This window comes from Sapajus apella, unplaced genomic scaffold (assembly GCF_009761245.1).
Source record: "Sapajus apella isolate SASKATOON/1434 unplaced genomic scaffold, GSC_monkey_1.0 scaffold76, whole genome shotgun sequence".
Classification (NCBI taxonomy): Eukaryota; Metazoa; Chordata; class Mammalia; order Primates; family Cebidae; genus Sapajus; species Sapajus apella.
Window position 1 is genome coordinate 8,650,021 of NW_022437016.1, and position 14,103 is coordinate 8,664,123.

At 55.6% G+C, this 14,103-nt stretch overlaps 1 protein-coding gene across 8 annotated transcripts in view; it reads right to left on the minus strand.

Annotated features, from left to right (window-relative positions):
• Positions 1 to 1,680: 1,680 nt before the first annotated feature.
• The window catches only part of DENND1A (DENN domain containing 1A), a 545,539-nt gene continuing 533,116 nt past the window's right edge, over positions 1,681 to 14,103 (minus strand). For 6 of the 8 annotated variants that reach the window (XM_032251630.1, XM_032251629.1, XM_032251628.1 and 3 more), the window contains 3 exons: positions 9,600 to 9,728; positions 5,611 to 5,869; positions 1,681 to 4,607 (listed from right to left, as the gene is read on the minus strand). In XM_032251630.1, coding sequence (XP_032107521.1) covers positions 3,402 to 4,607; positions 5,611 to 5,869; positions 9,600 to 9,728 — 1,594 coding nt within the window. In that variant the 3' untranslated portion in view covers positions 1,681 to 3,401. The remainder of the gene's footprint in view (positions 4,608 to 5,610; positions 5,870 to 9,599; positions 9,729 to 14,103) is intronic. The other 2 variants (XM_032251634.1, XM_032251633.1) reach the window with 1 other exon arrangement.

Consider the following 14,103-nt stretch of genomic DNA (forward strand, 5'->3'; position numbering starts at 1 on the left):
TGGGCTTCTGGCTCCTAGAACAAATGTCCCCTCAGGCAGGTGTGTCTGCTAGAGCCAGAGCCAGTTATGCAAGGGAAGCACAGACCCACTCACCCCCATGGCCAGGGCAGTGCAAAGGAGCAGAGGAGGGGCTGCCCTGAGCTTCCCACCCTGCTGTGGTCATTTGTGACATGAGGAAGAAGCCACCCCCCCGCCTACCTCACAGGGCTGTTGTGAGGATCAGAGAGGACGGCAATGGGGAAAGAATGGACGTTGTCCCTCCCGTCTGATGGGAAGGACTTCCGGGTGTCTGTTTAGGTGTCTAAAGTGTCATCTCCCTGGCCAGAGTTGCGGGAAAGAGTGGATAAGGGGCCTACTTGGGGTTTGGCAAGAAGGCCGGAGGGGCTTAAGAATGACGGAGCAACCCTTTTTCCCCAAGCAAGCCCCCCCAGCTCACCCGCCCACCTCTGGTTCTCCAGCTCTGGTCCTCCCTAGTGGCCTGGCGAGCTTACTCCTTCCTGTGATGACTGATTGCCTCTACACAGATTCTGCGAGAGGACTCAGAGGAAACCCTCTGGATTGTCTGCCGAGTAGAGGAGCTCAGCAAACACTGGCGCTGCCCCTGTGTCGGGGCTGGGCCTGCAGAGGCAGACTCAGGGGAGACTCTGCTGCTTGCTCCCAGCCCCTTCCCTGGCAATGCCCATCACACCGTGACCTCTGATCCCAGAAGGGCACCTGCCTGAGGGCCTGGCCGCCTTCCAGCCTCATGGACCTGGAGATGTGCCCCTTCGTCCTTCCTGCTTCCCAGGCAGGAGATCCGTTTACACTTTTGGGTCAACAGCTTTTCCTTTCAGTTTCAGCTGGTCCCAGAGGCATGGGTGTCCAAGGTGGGGCCACGTGACCACTTGGGGGCACTGGGACATGGGATTGGGAGTCAGGAGGCTGGGATGGAGAGGGGCTTGCCTGGTCTTTATCCCTGTAGGAGGTGGGACCGCCTTTCCCTGAACATTCTCTACTACCCTTGGGAACGTGCAGAGGAAGCACCCATTTCCGTCACCTCAGCTGGTTCCTGGGTCAGTTATTGAGTCAGGGATTTGGAAAACCTGTGTCAGCTGCAACTCCTAGGACATGTAATGTGGCGGTCCACCATGCAGATGAAAGCCAGCTGCCCCCGTCTCCTTCCTGGCTCCTATGGGTTCGGGTGCCTGTCGTTTTCAAGGGCAGTCCTGTTGAAGAGGAGGGTGGTCAGATGATGGGCAAGTGAGGGGAGGTGTGAGACTGGGTGTGTTCAGCATTTACTGTGGGTGGTCGACTGCTCCACATCCCCCCTCCAAACAAACACCAGCATTCAACAGAGGCACATTCCCAGGCTGTGCTCTTGCTAACGAGACCAGTGGGGCGACTGGCCAGGTGTCCCCTAGAAGTCTTTCCTGGCTCCTGGGTGCTCTCAACACCATTGCAGGCCTGCAGCCTGTTACGTGGCCCCAGCAGGGCTGAGCAGGCCTGTTGCCAGCCCAACCCCATGCCTGGTCTGTGAGGGGCAGGGCATGAGCTGGCTTAGAGCCTCGAGTGGGCGCTGGGAGTTGGCTCCTTCCCTAACTGCTCCGCGCCTGCCCCCCCGCCTCTACGGGAGTGGGTGTCGAAGATGGCTCAGGGCCCATGTGGGGCCTTCCCTCCCCAAGAGCTTGAAGGACACGGGGATGCCAGCCTTTCCCCAAGATGATTTTATTGAATGCGCACACAAAGTTCATCCTTGGGTTTGCAAAGTCAGTCCCACAAGTGAAGAGAGCAGTGCTTGTGTGAACATGGGACACTCACCCTCAGGCTCCACCCTCCTTCGTGGGGGCCACCAACGCCTCCTCTCCTCCTCTGCCCTGTCCCAGATGAGGCCTGGGTAGTCTGCCCAGGGAGCGAAACTGGAATCTATGCTGAAATACCCAAGTGCCTGGGGGGTGCTGCCATGGCCCAGGAGTGACATGGCTTCCCCAGCAGCCAGAGCCCACCCCTGCGCCAGATAGGTCTTGGGTGACCCAGGATGGCCGCCAAGCCTCACCGACCATGTGCAACAGTGGCGGCTTCTCACAGAGGGGGTCCCTGGGTGACAGAGACCTCCAGAGACCCCTCAGACACCCTTGGGGAGACTGTGTCTGACCCTTCAAAAATAGGAAATGAGAGCTCGGGTGGAAATGCTCACAATTTCCTGCATGTCTCAGATGGTTGTTTTCTTACATGGTCGGGCTGTACTTTAACTTGGTTTATGGAAATGAATCAATTTCACGATTCCTCAAATCAATAAGGTAAAAAGGAAAAATAATAAAACATTCAATCTAACTTTGGTGATGTTAGCCTCAGGACTTTCTGTGCTGGCCTAGAGCTCTGGTCAGGTGCGGAGGGACTGGCTTCCAGCCCTCCTCCTGCTTCCAGGAGGCAGAGGCCAAGTGTGTCCTTTCTCCCTGGTGAAGGGGCTTATGGCCACTGGCCCAGTTCCAACCTAGGAAGGCCAAGGAGCTGTGCCTTCCACCTCAAGTCTGAGGCATTAAGCTTGACCTTCGAGTTGAAATCTGGGTCGCAGCTACCCAGCTTTGTCCACAAAGCCCCAGATGACAAGAGGCTGAGCCCCCAGCTTTGACAGTGATAGGAGAGACCAGGAGAACCTGGAGGTATCAGAGTGCCAGAGAGCAGGACAAGGGCTGGGGGCTCCTTAAACACTAGGGTTCTTAGTTTCCTTCTACAAATCCAAATTGCTGGTGCTCGCAGCCACCATGCAGGGTGGCTGGGGCTGGGTTTGGCCATCACAAGGCAGCCCAAGACTTCCTGGTCCCCAGATCCTACCAGGTCAGAATCAACAAGTTTTGGGGTGAAGACACAGGAAAGCACAAGTGTGTGTATTGCTAGAACAATCTGGAAGTGCCCCACCAGGTTAACCCTCCAGAGCAGGGGGAGTCCTACCTCCAACCCCGCAGTCGCCTGTATCTTGTGCAGATGAGCTCACACTGGAGCGTAACACTGCCACCTGTGTCCAAGGAGGTGGGCGTGCAGGGCCTGGCTGTGGTGGGGACAGGAGAGCTGGCCTTTGGAGCCTCTCGGGACACTTCCAGAGGGAAGGTGGGTAGGACTCAGTCTGGGGCAATGACTGGCCCAGCTGACCTCTTTAGTGCAAAACCCAATCAAGGGTGCCAAGGAGGGGCAACCATGGGGTGGATGGGCATCCAGGAAGTGGGTTGATTCCCAGGCTGGAGCTGGTGCCATTCCCCAGGGCCAGACCTCAGAGATGAGCAGTGTGGAGGGGAGGAGGGGGCAGCAGAGAGGGGTCCCATCCCTTCCCATCAGCAGAACCTGGGCAGAGAGTGGTGGGGAAGCCTCAGAAGTGCAGCTGTGGACGGACGCTCAGGCCTCGGCACATCCCCACCTCAGGGCCTGGCTCACTCGAAGGTCTCCCACTGCTTCCTGAGCTGCTCCACTGAGCCTGGGGCTGGGGCCGGGGCTGGACTCGGGCTCACGTCTTGCTTGGTTTTCAGTAACAGATCCTCAAAGGGGTCTCTGGCCTGCTGAGGAGCAGAGGGCCGCAGTGCTGGCTCCAGACCTTGGGGAGGCCTGGGAGGCAGAAGCGGGGGGTCTCCAGGCCTCAGGGCCAGCCCCTGCTTGGCCTCAGCAGCCCTGGCACTTGAGCGGGCCAGGGGCAACGTTCGAATCCTTGAGGGGGGGACTCCTGGAGGGCCCAGTGGCTGTAGGGGGCTGGTGTGCGTGCCCATGGGCATCTGGCCAAAGAGGTTGGGCATGGAGAGGGCGGAGAGGTTGGGCTGAGACCTGTGAGGGGCACAGAAGCCAGCGCTGGACAGCAGGAGGCCAGATGCAAAAGCCGACCCCAGGGAAGCCGGAGGGGCCCCGAAAGGCCCGGCTGGTGTGGAGACCAGGGGCAGGGTGGGTGGGGCCGCTGGCATGGATGGGACAAAGGGGTTGAGTGGTGGCTGTGGGAATGGAGTGGGTGTCCCCGCAGAGGGGAAGGTGAATTGGGGGGTGAATGGGGTGGCTGCATTTGGGGCAGTATGGCGTGGCGGGAGGGTGCTGCCTGACCAGGCTGTGCTCAGCGGGTCCAGGAGGGCGAGCAGCGCGTCACTGCTAGTGCCCGAAGCTCCGGGGCCGGGGCTGAGCGGCTGGAGCAGTTCGGTGGGGCCTTGGGGGGCAACACGAGGGAGGAGCCCTGGGAACAGGGCAGGGCTCAGGGCAGCTCGCCTTCCCTGATCCGTCTGCGGCTGTTCTGAGAAGTCACCAAGTTCGGTGCCGGCAGCCTGGAGCTTGGCCGGGCGGGCAACAGGTGGTGGAGGCACAATGCCCAGCTCTGGGGTCTTCCTGCCTTGGGGCCGGGGGATAGTGATGCTCCCCAGAGTAGGGGTGGGCACCTCCTCCTTGTCACTGGGGTTCAGGATGCTGTCCTGGTTCTGGGGCCTTCGAGGCAGGGCCAGGGAGTTCCCGAGTAGGGCCAAGGGCTTCTCAGGCGAGGCAGCTGGGGGCTTGCTGGGGATGGCCATGTCGTCCTGGCCCAGGCTCCAGAGCTTGTTGTATGGGTGGGCAAGCTTCAAGGCCACCGCCATCCCGCGGCTCCTCTCGCTCCCGCCCAGGTCCAGCCTCTGTTGGGAGGGAAGGAGGTCGGCAGTGACCACAGGCTGAGTTGGGACATTTGTGTGCCCATTCCTACACCCTTCCTGTGTGCTGGGCCAAGATGTGTGGCCCATTAGCTCCTCGGACTTGGAGCAGCTGGGGGGACTCCCCCAGGTCACCAGCAGGGGAACCAGGTGTGCTGGGACTCCAAGCCCAGGCTCCTGTCACTGTGTGGCACAAAGGAACTCAAGAGGAAGCTCTCATCCCTTTACGCCAGTGGTGGTTGCCAAGGGGTTTTAGGAAAGGGCCTCCAGCTACTGGCTGGCTCTTTTTACTTTTCAGATCACAGGCACCTGCGACCACCGGTAAGCTTGGGAGGGCAAGTGAGACTCAGGGCCTGGTGGAAGGCACCCCGGCTGGGGAGAAAGGAGGAGGCCGAGTTTGAGTCCTGGCTCTGCCACTTTCAAGCTGCACAGCCTGGGCGCCACTCCCCTTCTCTTGGCCCAAGGTCCTCGTTCCCAGCAGGGAACACTCATGAGTGACTGAGCTCTGTGAACCCCACAGTGTGACCCAGTGATGCAAAGTCGAGAGCCCCCACTTGCAAGTGAGGAACCTGAGGCATGGAGAGGGGATGTGATGGATTGGAAGTCACGCTGGAAATGGCACATTGATTTGCATTCATAATGCAGAACCAAGAACTTTGATCCAAAGGCTCTGCCAAGGAGCCGTGGCGGGGATGGACAAAATCCCAGATCCAGCAGGGGTGTGAGGAGGATGGCTGGCAGCACCCGCCCCCTGTCTGATGCACAGAGTGGGGCAGGTTTCCATTTGGCTCCAGCATCTTCTCCTACCATCACTGTTAGGGTGGTGTGGGCCCCGGCACCCGGGGAGGGCTTTGCAGTCAGACTGACCCTGAGCGTTGGCCGAGGGCCTTGGAAAGTCACTGTTTCTCTGTTAGTCTTTTCCACTGTTACATGGGGGTCCCACCTCGAGTGTAGACAGTGCCATCCCCCTCTCTTGCCCATGCCCTACCTGATAGTCAAAGGTCCCTGGCTGCTCCCTCAGGTCTTTGGGGGCACGAAGGTCCTCCAGGCTCTTGGCCTGGCCCAGTGGCTGCAGTGGGGCCTCCATGTCCAGGTTGCTGAAGACGTCTTCCAGAAGGTCAATGCTGGCAGCTCGGTCAGGGGGAGCTGGGACAGGGCCCACGGGCTTCCGCATACGCTGCTCTGGACTCTCTGCCTCGTCGCCTTCCGCACTGTCTGACTCCTTGAGTGTCCTATACGGCTGCGGCCTGCGGGGAGAGAGAGCAGGCTGGCCCCTCCCACCCAGGCCTTTGGGGAGGAGCAGGCAGCCTCCAGCCCAAGCACATCGAGGCCTTGAGGGGTACACGCGGGAGCCTTCGGGACAGGAGAGTGTCCCAGGGTCTCCGTGAGGGCAGGAGTCTGGGAGGGTGCAAGGGTGCAGGCTGGGCATGCCAGTGGGCCTGGGGTTGGGAACAGGGGCATCGCTTTGGCTCTCGTTTGCACTGAGGGGACTCATTTAGTGCCCCCAAACTACTTTTCACAAAACTGGCTGGTGAACTTGTGAGACATTCAGACAAGGTGGGAGAAACAGGCAGGCCGGAGGGGTCTCCCAGGCTGGTGGACGTGCTCTTCTTGTTCCCATGCCACTCCCCTGTGTGGTCACCTATCCATAGCCCCAGTTGGGCTCTGTGAACAGCTCATGGGGAACAGAGATGGGGAAACTTCCCGGGGGGTAGCTACCCACAGTATCCCAGGGGGAACTTGTCTGGGCCTGAGATTGTCCTGATAACCTTAGTTCCAGCGCTGGTCATGCCATTTCTTGCTGTGGGACCTATGGCAGGTCACTTAACTCTCTGAGCCTCAGGCACTCAGGGGTTGGTGGTGGTTACATGCGTAAATAAAGTGCCCGGCACACAGCAGGCACGCAGAGGCTGGTGACAGCATCGATCACTCTCCAGTGAGCCTGGCTGTCACACAGGCTCTGTGCTAGCAGCTTTCTGTACTTTTACACATCAAAACCTTTCGGCCATTGGCCCAGCGCCGTGGCTTATGCCTGTAATCCCAGTGCTTTGGGAGGCAGAGGCAGGTGGATCACTTGAGGCCAGGAGTTCAAGACCAGCCTGGCCAATGTGGTGAAACCCTGTCTCTACTAAAAATACAAAAATTAATGAGGTGTGGTGGTGCATGCCTGTAGTCCCAGCTACTCGGGGGGCTGAGGCAGGAGAATCACTTGAACTTGGGAGGTAGAGGGTGCAGTGAGTCACGATCGCATCACTGCACTCCAGCCTGGGTGACAGAGCAAGACCCTATTTGAAAACAAAAACAAAACAAAACGAACAAAAAAGCACACCACTACGTTGCAGCTGATCCAAGTACAGGTCACAAAGCCTTCCACTTGCCTTCTGGTCCCATGGACCTGAGTCCCAGGTTACCACTGGGTACATGGAGAGGCAGCGCCTGGGTCAACTCTGACCTGTAGTGGAGCCCCAGTGGGAGCTGCATCTTGCCTCTTCTAACCCCAAGGCTGGGGCTGGTGGTGGCTCCAGGCCAGGCGGAGAAGGCACCCATGGCACTGGTAAAGTGGGGGAAGGGCACCACCTGGCGGTCAAGAGTAGGCTCACACTGAAGGCTCACTGAAGGAACCAGGGAGGGGGCATAGGGGAGACTCATCGAACAGTCCCAGTGATGGGCAGGGACTCCATCAGAGTACCGTCTCGCTGAAGCAATGCAAGCAGTCCAGAAAGTGGGAATTGCACCCTACTTTATGGATGAGGAATGGAAGCTCAGAGCATTACATAGCTCACCTATTCACACAGCACCCACAAGAGGTGGAAATGAAAGCCAAGTTTGAGAGACTTCAGACGTCCCTCGCTCACCCCGACCAAGGAATTAGAGACGCTTTCATCAAGATGAGCACAACCGAAACGGTTAAAGTCAGTGTGCTTCTTGAACTTAAGGAAACAGTGTTCTTTTTAACCCATTTTGAGTTAGGATGGGCCAGTTTCTTTTCAAATACACACACGCACAGAGGCCTGTCCAGACCTCTGAGGTCACGGGCTAAGGAAGTAAGCTCTCACCATTATTTAAATAATTAAGTCATCAGTTAGTTCAAAGAGAATATGATGGAGCTGGGCCTTGGATTTGACCTGGTGGGCTCCTGGCTGGGAGCAGGGTACCTTTTCCCAAAAGGTGTTTTATGTTGACACATGGGTAGACATTTCTTATGCCAATGGTCCTATTTTTGTTCTAATTAGCAACAGAAATAACTAATACATTAAGACTATGATGTCATAGATATTATTGCTTAGGAGAAGAAGAATTTTTAAAACATTTAAAAAAATAGAAACAGATTTGATATACATCAAAAGGAGGCGGGCAGATCACGAGGTCAAGAGATTGAGACCATCCTGGCCAACATGGTGAAACCCTGTCTCTACTAAAATTACAAAAATTAGCTGGGCATGGTGGCGTGTGCCTGTAGTCCCAGCTACTCGGGAGGCTGAGGCAGGAGAATTGCTTGAACCCGGGAGATGGAGGTTGCAGTGTGCCAAGATCATGCCACTGCACCCCAGCCTGGTGCCTGGCGACAGAGCGAGACTGTCTCAAAAAAAAAAAAAAAGTTATGAGCGATGCTTGGATGTTGGATGACACCAGCTTAGGCCACTACTTTCTTCTTCTTCTTCTTTTTTAAGGCAGAATCTTGCTCTGTCTCCCAGGCTGGAGCCCTGCAGCACAATCTCAGCTCACTGCAACCTTCGCTTCCCGGGTTTAAATGATTCTCATGCCTCAACCTCCTGAGTAGCTGGAATTACAGTGGATGCCACCACACCCAGCTAATTTTTGTATTTTCTTTTAGAGATGGGGTTTTGCCATGTTGGCCAAGCTGGTCTCAAACTCCTAGCCTCAAGGGATCCGCCTGCCCCCGGCCTCCCAAGTGCTGGGATTACAGATGTGAGCCACTGCGCCCGGCAAGGCCGCTACTTTCCAAGTGAGGACACTGGGAGGGGAGTGATTTGCCTGGGTCCCCAGTGACCTGGTGACAGGAAAGGCTCAGGACCTTCTGACCCTGTGGGGTTGATGACAGGAGGCCGAGCAGTCTGGGGATTATAAGGTCCCCAGAGGAACCCACGAGTCACACCAAGGGGAGGGACCTGATGCTGGGGTTTAGGAATGGAGAGGGTGCAGGGGACACAAGGGGGAGGCTCAGAAAGGCGTCTCCTGTGTAGTGACCACAACGATTAACGTGCTCCCCGGAAGGTTGCTGTGGACACTGCGGGCATCCAGCAAAGGGCAGTTTCCCTTCCCTTAAAGGCTCCCATTGAAAACACACAACCGTGTTAACAAGGAAGACAGACAAAAGCTGTCTACCTGCTCAATCCCAGCTCTGAAACACTTGTGGGTGGAGAGGCAAGAGCGGATAAAGAAGGCAGGGCAACAGCAGCTTAATTTTCGGGGTGCCTGGATGGTGGGTGAAGCTTTTAAAATCGCTACTTGTAATTGGTGTGAAGCTTAGGCTATAAATAATAATGATTAAAATTATCTAAAAAGTCAGGCACATCAGAGCACTTGGATATGCTGGCATTAATATACACATTTCACATGAGGAACGTTTTCTTTTTTAACTTAGACTCTGACTCCCGTCTCCATGGCTTTGCAAGACATGCTGAGCTAGAGAAGGACTTGGACATCAACCACCAGGCTAATTGTAGCCACCAATTCCAGCAGCAGTCAAACACATTTTCCCCCTAAGGAAAGGGGACCAGTGCTCCGGTATCACCCTGTCACCTCACTCTATTGTCACAGCCCCTATAGGGCTGGCAGAACGGACACCATGAGAAGTGGAGGTGGCTTCCACCCTGCATGTTGGCATCGGCAGGCAGCAGCTCCAGGCACCCCCACCCAACACAAAGGCAAGCAGCACCAGCCCCCCGCTTTCCCCATGCAGGCCCACAGAGTCACCAAGCCGAGGTCAGGGAAATGGAAGAAGGAAGGAGAGACCATTCAAAGGGAGCAGAGAAGAAAAAGCTCTCGGTGAAGCCAGAGCTCGGGCCCTCTTCCCGCCGGCATTCATCGTCAGAGGAGTCTTCGGAGAGGAAGACCGCATAGTGTCGCAAGGGCTTTACCAGGCTGGGGCAGAGGAAGACAAAAGAGAAGAGAACAGGCAGTTAGGGGCGCCCTCAGAACTTCATGTGCAGGTGGGAAGCAGGGCTCAGGGCTCCACGCCAGGCCCTGCCTCCCTCTGCCAGCCTGGGGTGGGGGCTCCCAGGTGAGAGCTGATGGGCTCCCAGCAGAGGAAGCTGGTTTTAGACAGAAAAGAAACTAAATTTGCTACATGTCCAGAGCCTTAAACTCATGATCCATCACATGGGACCTAGTAATTCCACTTCCATTTGGTTAACCCTCAAAGTTAGCAAGGAGTCACAGCTGAAGACGTTCAACACTGCTGTTTATAATATTGAAACATGGAACAACCGACATTTTCAGCAACCACCATCTGGCACAGGGGCTGCTTCTTGTCCTCCCATGAAAAGTAATGTTCATGAAGACAAAGGTAAAGATGAGGCGGAACTGCAATCATGCCGCATTCGGTGTCATTGGCTTATGGAAAAACTCATAGAAAAAAGACTGGAAAGGTACATGGCTAAATGTCAGTAACAGCCAGTGGAATCATGGGTGATTTCTTTCCCTCCTGCCTCTTTTTATTTTTCTGTGTCTTATACGGTTTCTACAATGAGCATATCTACTCCAATAATCAGGAAGAAATAAAAAATAAAAAAGTTCAAGAAAAAAGTGAGCCACGTGGAAGCACACTGGTGAGAAGGCCCTTTTCTGATTAGCGGCTACTCTCTGGAGCTTCCCTCAGATGCCTCTTCAGAGAGTCTTTTTCATCTGTGATATGGAAATTAAATATTCATTATTATAAAAAATGCATCTCCCTTGTCAACCACCTGTGAGCCCTACCTCTATAAACACAAACACATACACAGCCTGGAGAAACTCCACGCCTGGCTCCTATGAATTATATGCTGACCAGGGCCTGCCAGAGGCTGTGTGCTCAGCAGAGGCAAGCTGGACCAGGCAGACCAGGGTTCAAATCCTGGCCTGTGTGCTGGGGAACAGGTGTCTCTGTGCACCCCACCAAGAGGCGCTTTGAACCTGCTGGGTATGAGCAGACCCAGGGGTGTTCCATGCCCCTGCCCCATTCTACGGGCTGGCTTGCTCTGAGGCAAGTGAAGTTTGGGGAGAATGCGGGATGGGGGGGCTGGCATGGCTATCTCCTCTCCCCTCACCCCCAGCCAAAGCTGTCTCCCTTCTCTGCTTTCCGTGCTGGAATTCTTTTGAGGTTTTATTTCAGGAAAGCCACAGCTGGAGAGTGAATGAGAGACGGTGGCTGTGCGGGGGACGGGGCGAGTGGCCTGTGCCTGGGCTTTGCTGCAATCTGCAGGGCTGGTGCCGTCCCAGCAATTTCACATCAGAACCCCTACTTCCTCCCACTGACCCCAGAGGCTGGCCTGGCAAAGACTTTTGTCCTGGAACTGCAGTGGAGGTCGAGGCTCTGGAGGGGAAGCCACTAGCTCAGGCTTACACACGGGAAGAGGCGTGTCACAGCGCTGGGCTCTTCTCTGCTCCCAGGCTGCCCTGCTGGCTGTCAGGGGCAAAACACAACTCCACTCTTCCGGGACTAGAGAGGGCTCTGGTCCAGGGGGCATTTTCCCAACTCAATGGAGAGGCCAGGAAGACCTGACTTGCAGGCATCTCGGGGCCAGGGCGCCTGGCTCCTGCCACCTCCACAGTGAATAAGGCAGAGCAGAAAGGCCACCCTTCACATGGCCACCAGAGTCTCTCTGAATCACAAACCCACAGTTGTCACTGTCCTGCTAAAACCTACGAATGTGTCATTCTGAACGGTGATCTTGCTGCAGTTGGTGGTATGGTGAGTAAATCAATCTGCGGAGCAAAGGGTTAGGAACGATAATGCGCAGGCATTTGCGGGGACTCGTTTCAAAGTTAGGGGGCGCCCACTCTCACTCTGTAGCACTGACTGTTCTCCTGAGCAGGTGAGAGGCTGAGGGTGGGCAGGCCGTGGGCGTCCGCGGCACTCTGGGGAGCTGGTGGGATGCGTTGCTGAGCAGCCGTGCCAAGCCTGAGCTCCGAGCAGGGCAGTCTCCACGCTGTATGTCGGCCTCCCCTGCACTTGGGCCGTGCATAACATCTCTGTGCACACCAGGCCCTGAATATTCCACCCTCCCTGTCACCTTTGCTTGGAGCACTGATTGCTCTTCAGCGGTGAAGACTCAGTTCGATGGGTCTTCGAGGAAGCTCACTAAAGTTCTAGCAGAGCTCTCTGGCTGTGCGTCTTAGGCCTTCACAGACACCGTTAGCCTCTTGCCATTCTGTTTCTGAGTCGAGTTCATCAAGGAAAGGCCTGGCTTCTTGTTCTGTTTCTCCCCACCTGGGCTGGGGCATGAATGTCAGGGAGGTTTGCAAATGAATGAAAGCCAGCCTGCTGGGGGACCCCCACTTTACCATCTTCCTGGACTATACCACACTGTCCCCTTTCCCCAGACTGTGGCTGCTGCATAGAAGTGTTCTCTCTCTGAGCTCCCATCTGTTCTGAGATGCTAAGAGGTGAAGAATGGGACGATGTTTGAGGGTGAGCGTGTCGGGTGGGTAGGGGGAGGCAGGAACTGTTTAAGACGATAATCAACAAGCAGGCACTATGCTTTATAGAGGCCATTTCTACCCCTCACAAGAGCCTAATGAGATGTCGCCATACCGATTTTCTAGAGGACCAGGCCTTCATGAGTCCACCCATCCATCTGTCCATCTGTGCACCCAACCATGAGGCACTCAGAGTCCGGCTGTTGTGAGCAGACCCAGGCTAGCTGTGTACTGGGGCTTCACCGGTGAAGAAGTGGTGAGCGGGGATTGCAGCCTGGACTGGCCACCCCCAGGGCCCTCGCTCTCCTGTGAGTGGGGGCTTGGTGGAGACACACAAGAGGGGACACCAGCCCCTGCCTGGGCCAAACTGAGGGAGGCTCTCGAGTGGCTGTCATGTCCACCTTGAATGCCTTTCTGATGCCTATCCACGCACAGGCCCCCACCACTGGGTCTAACGAGAAAGCACAGATCACAGCTTGGCACGTTGGTGAAACGCCACTCAACCTGCCAGGAATTTCTGGCTTCACACCTAGGAGCGCAGAGCCTCTGTGCTGGGCTGCACCTTGGCTTCATTCAATCAGGCTGCTGCAGTCTGGCCACTGTCAGCATCCAGTGCCTCCCACACTGCTGTGATGGTGGAGGGGGCTGGGGGTTCCCACCCTGGCGAGACTGTGGCAGGTCGGGGAAGAGAGGGAACCACAGTTTCCAGCTCACAAGCCACTTTCCATCTCTACTTGGATGTACTGGCCAGGCCAGGCTGGTTGGGCAGTGGTTTCCACAGGAGGCCCAGCTGCCTCCAGAATATACCACCTGTCTCTTGAAAGGGGCGGGGCGCACCCAGGTGAGAAGTTTGCCGTCTGATGTGGTCAGATCGGAGCTTTGTCAAGCCCAGGCCACATGGGATGATAACACTAGCAGTACTTATAAACCTTGGGCAAAATGCTGTCCATACATTTCTCATGAATTCTTTATTGTAACCCCATTTTGCAGACAAAGTAGCTAAGGCTCAGAGAGGGGGAGTCACTTGCCCGGGGTCACACAGCAGCTAATGGTACAGCTGAGAAATCAGTCTGGATTTGTTGACTTTCAACCACTATGGGATCTTGTCTCTTCAGTTTCCTGGGTCGGAAACAATGAAATAAGAGGTAAGGTGTTTCCCTTTTTACTTTTAATGAAAGGTGAGGTTTTAAAATAAGCTTTTTAAAATTCAGCTGCCCATGTTCTCCCATGAAACATACAGTCAGATTATTTGTCAGAGATAAAGGATGAACCTTCGAAAACGTCCAGGCTTAAATTTTTTATTAGCTTAAGGGAGAATATGAAAAAAAAGTGCCTTTTCCTTCATTAACCCAATTCAGCTACTCCCCTGCAGTCTGCCACCCACCACTTGCCTGGATTTTATCACACACAAAGAGCTGTCTGTGAAAAGGCAGGTTGCCGTAAACTTGGCTGCCCGGCGAGGGCTGCCGGAGTCTTGGTACAGAAGAAAGGCTGGCCATCCGTCACAGATCAGACCCCATCATCCCCCATGGCTGCTCCCGCCTCTGCCCACCTCGTCTTGGCATGGAGTTCCCATGCAGATGACTTCCCGAACCCCTTCTAATGTTTGGTTTAACGTGTCGCCGGTTAGCGCGCGCATGTGACAGTGGTGACAGGCGAGGCTGTTCCTTTTTAAATACCATGTCAGAGACACGGCGTCAGGAAGCAGGGACGTGCTCCATGCTCTCTGCCGTGCCGGGATCGCACCGGCTTATTTTTTAATGAGGAAGATCTGCATCTCGGGAGTTTTTTTCATGTGTCACATCGCGTGGACAAATCAGCAGCACGTCACGCTGGCCCA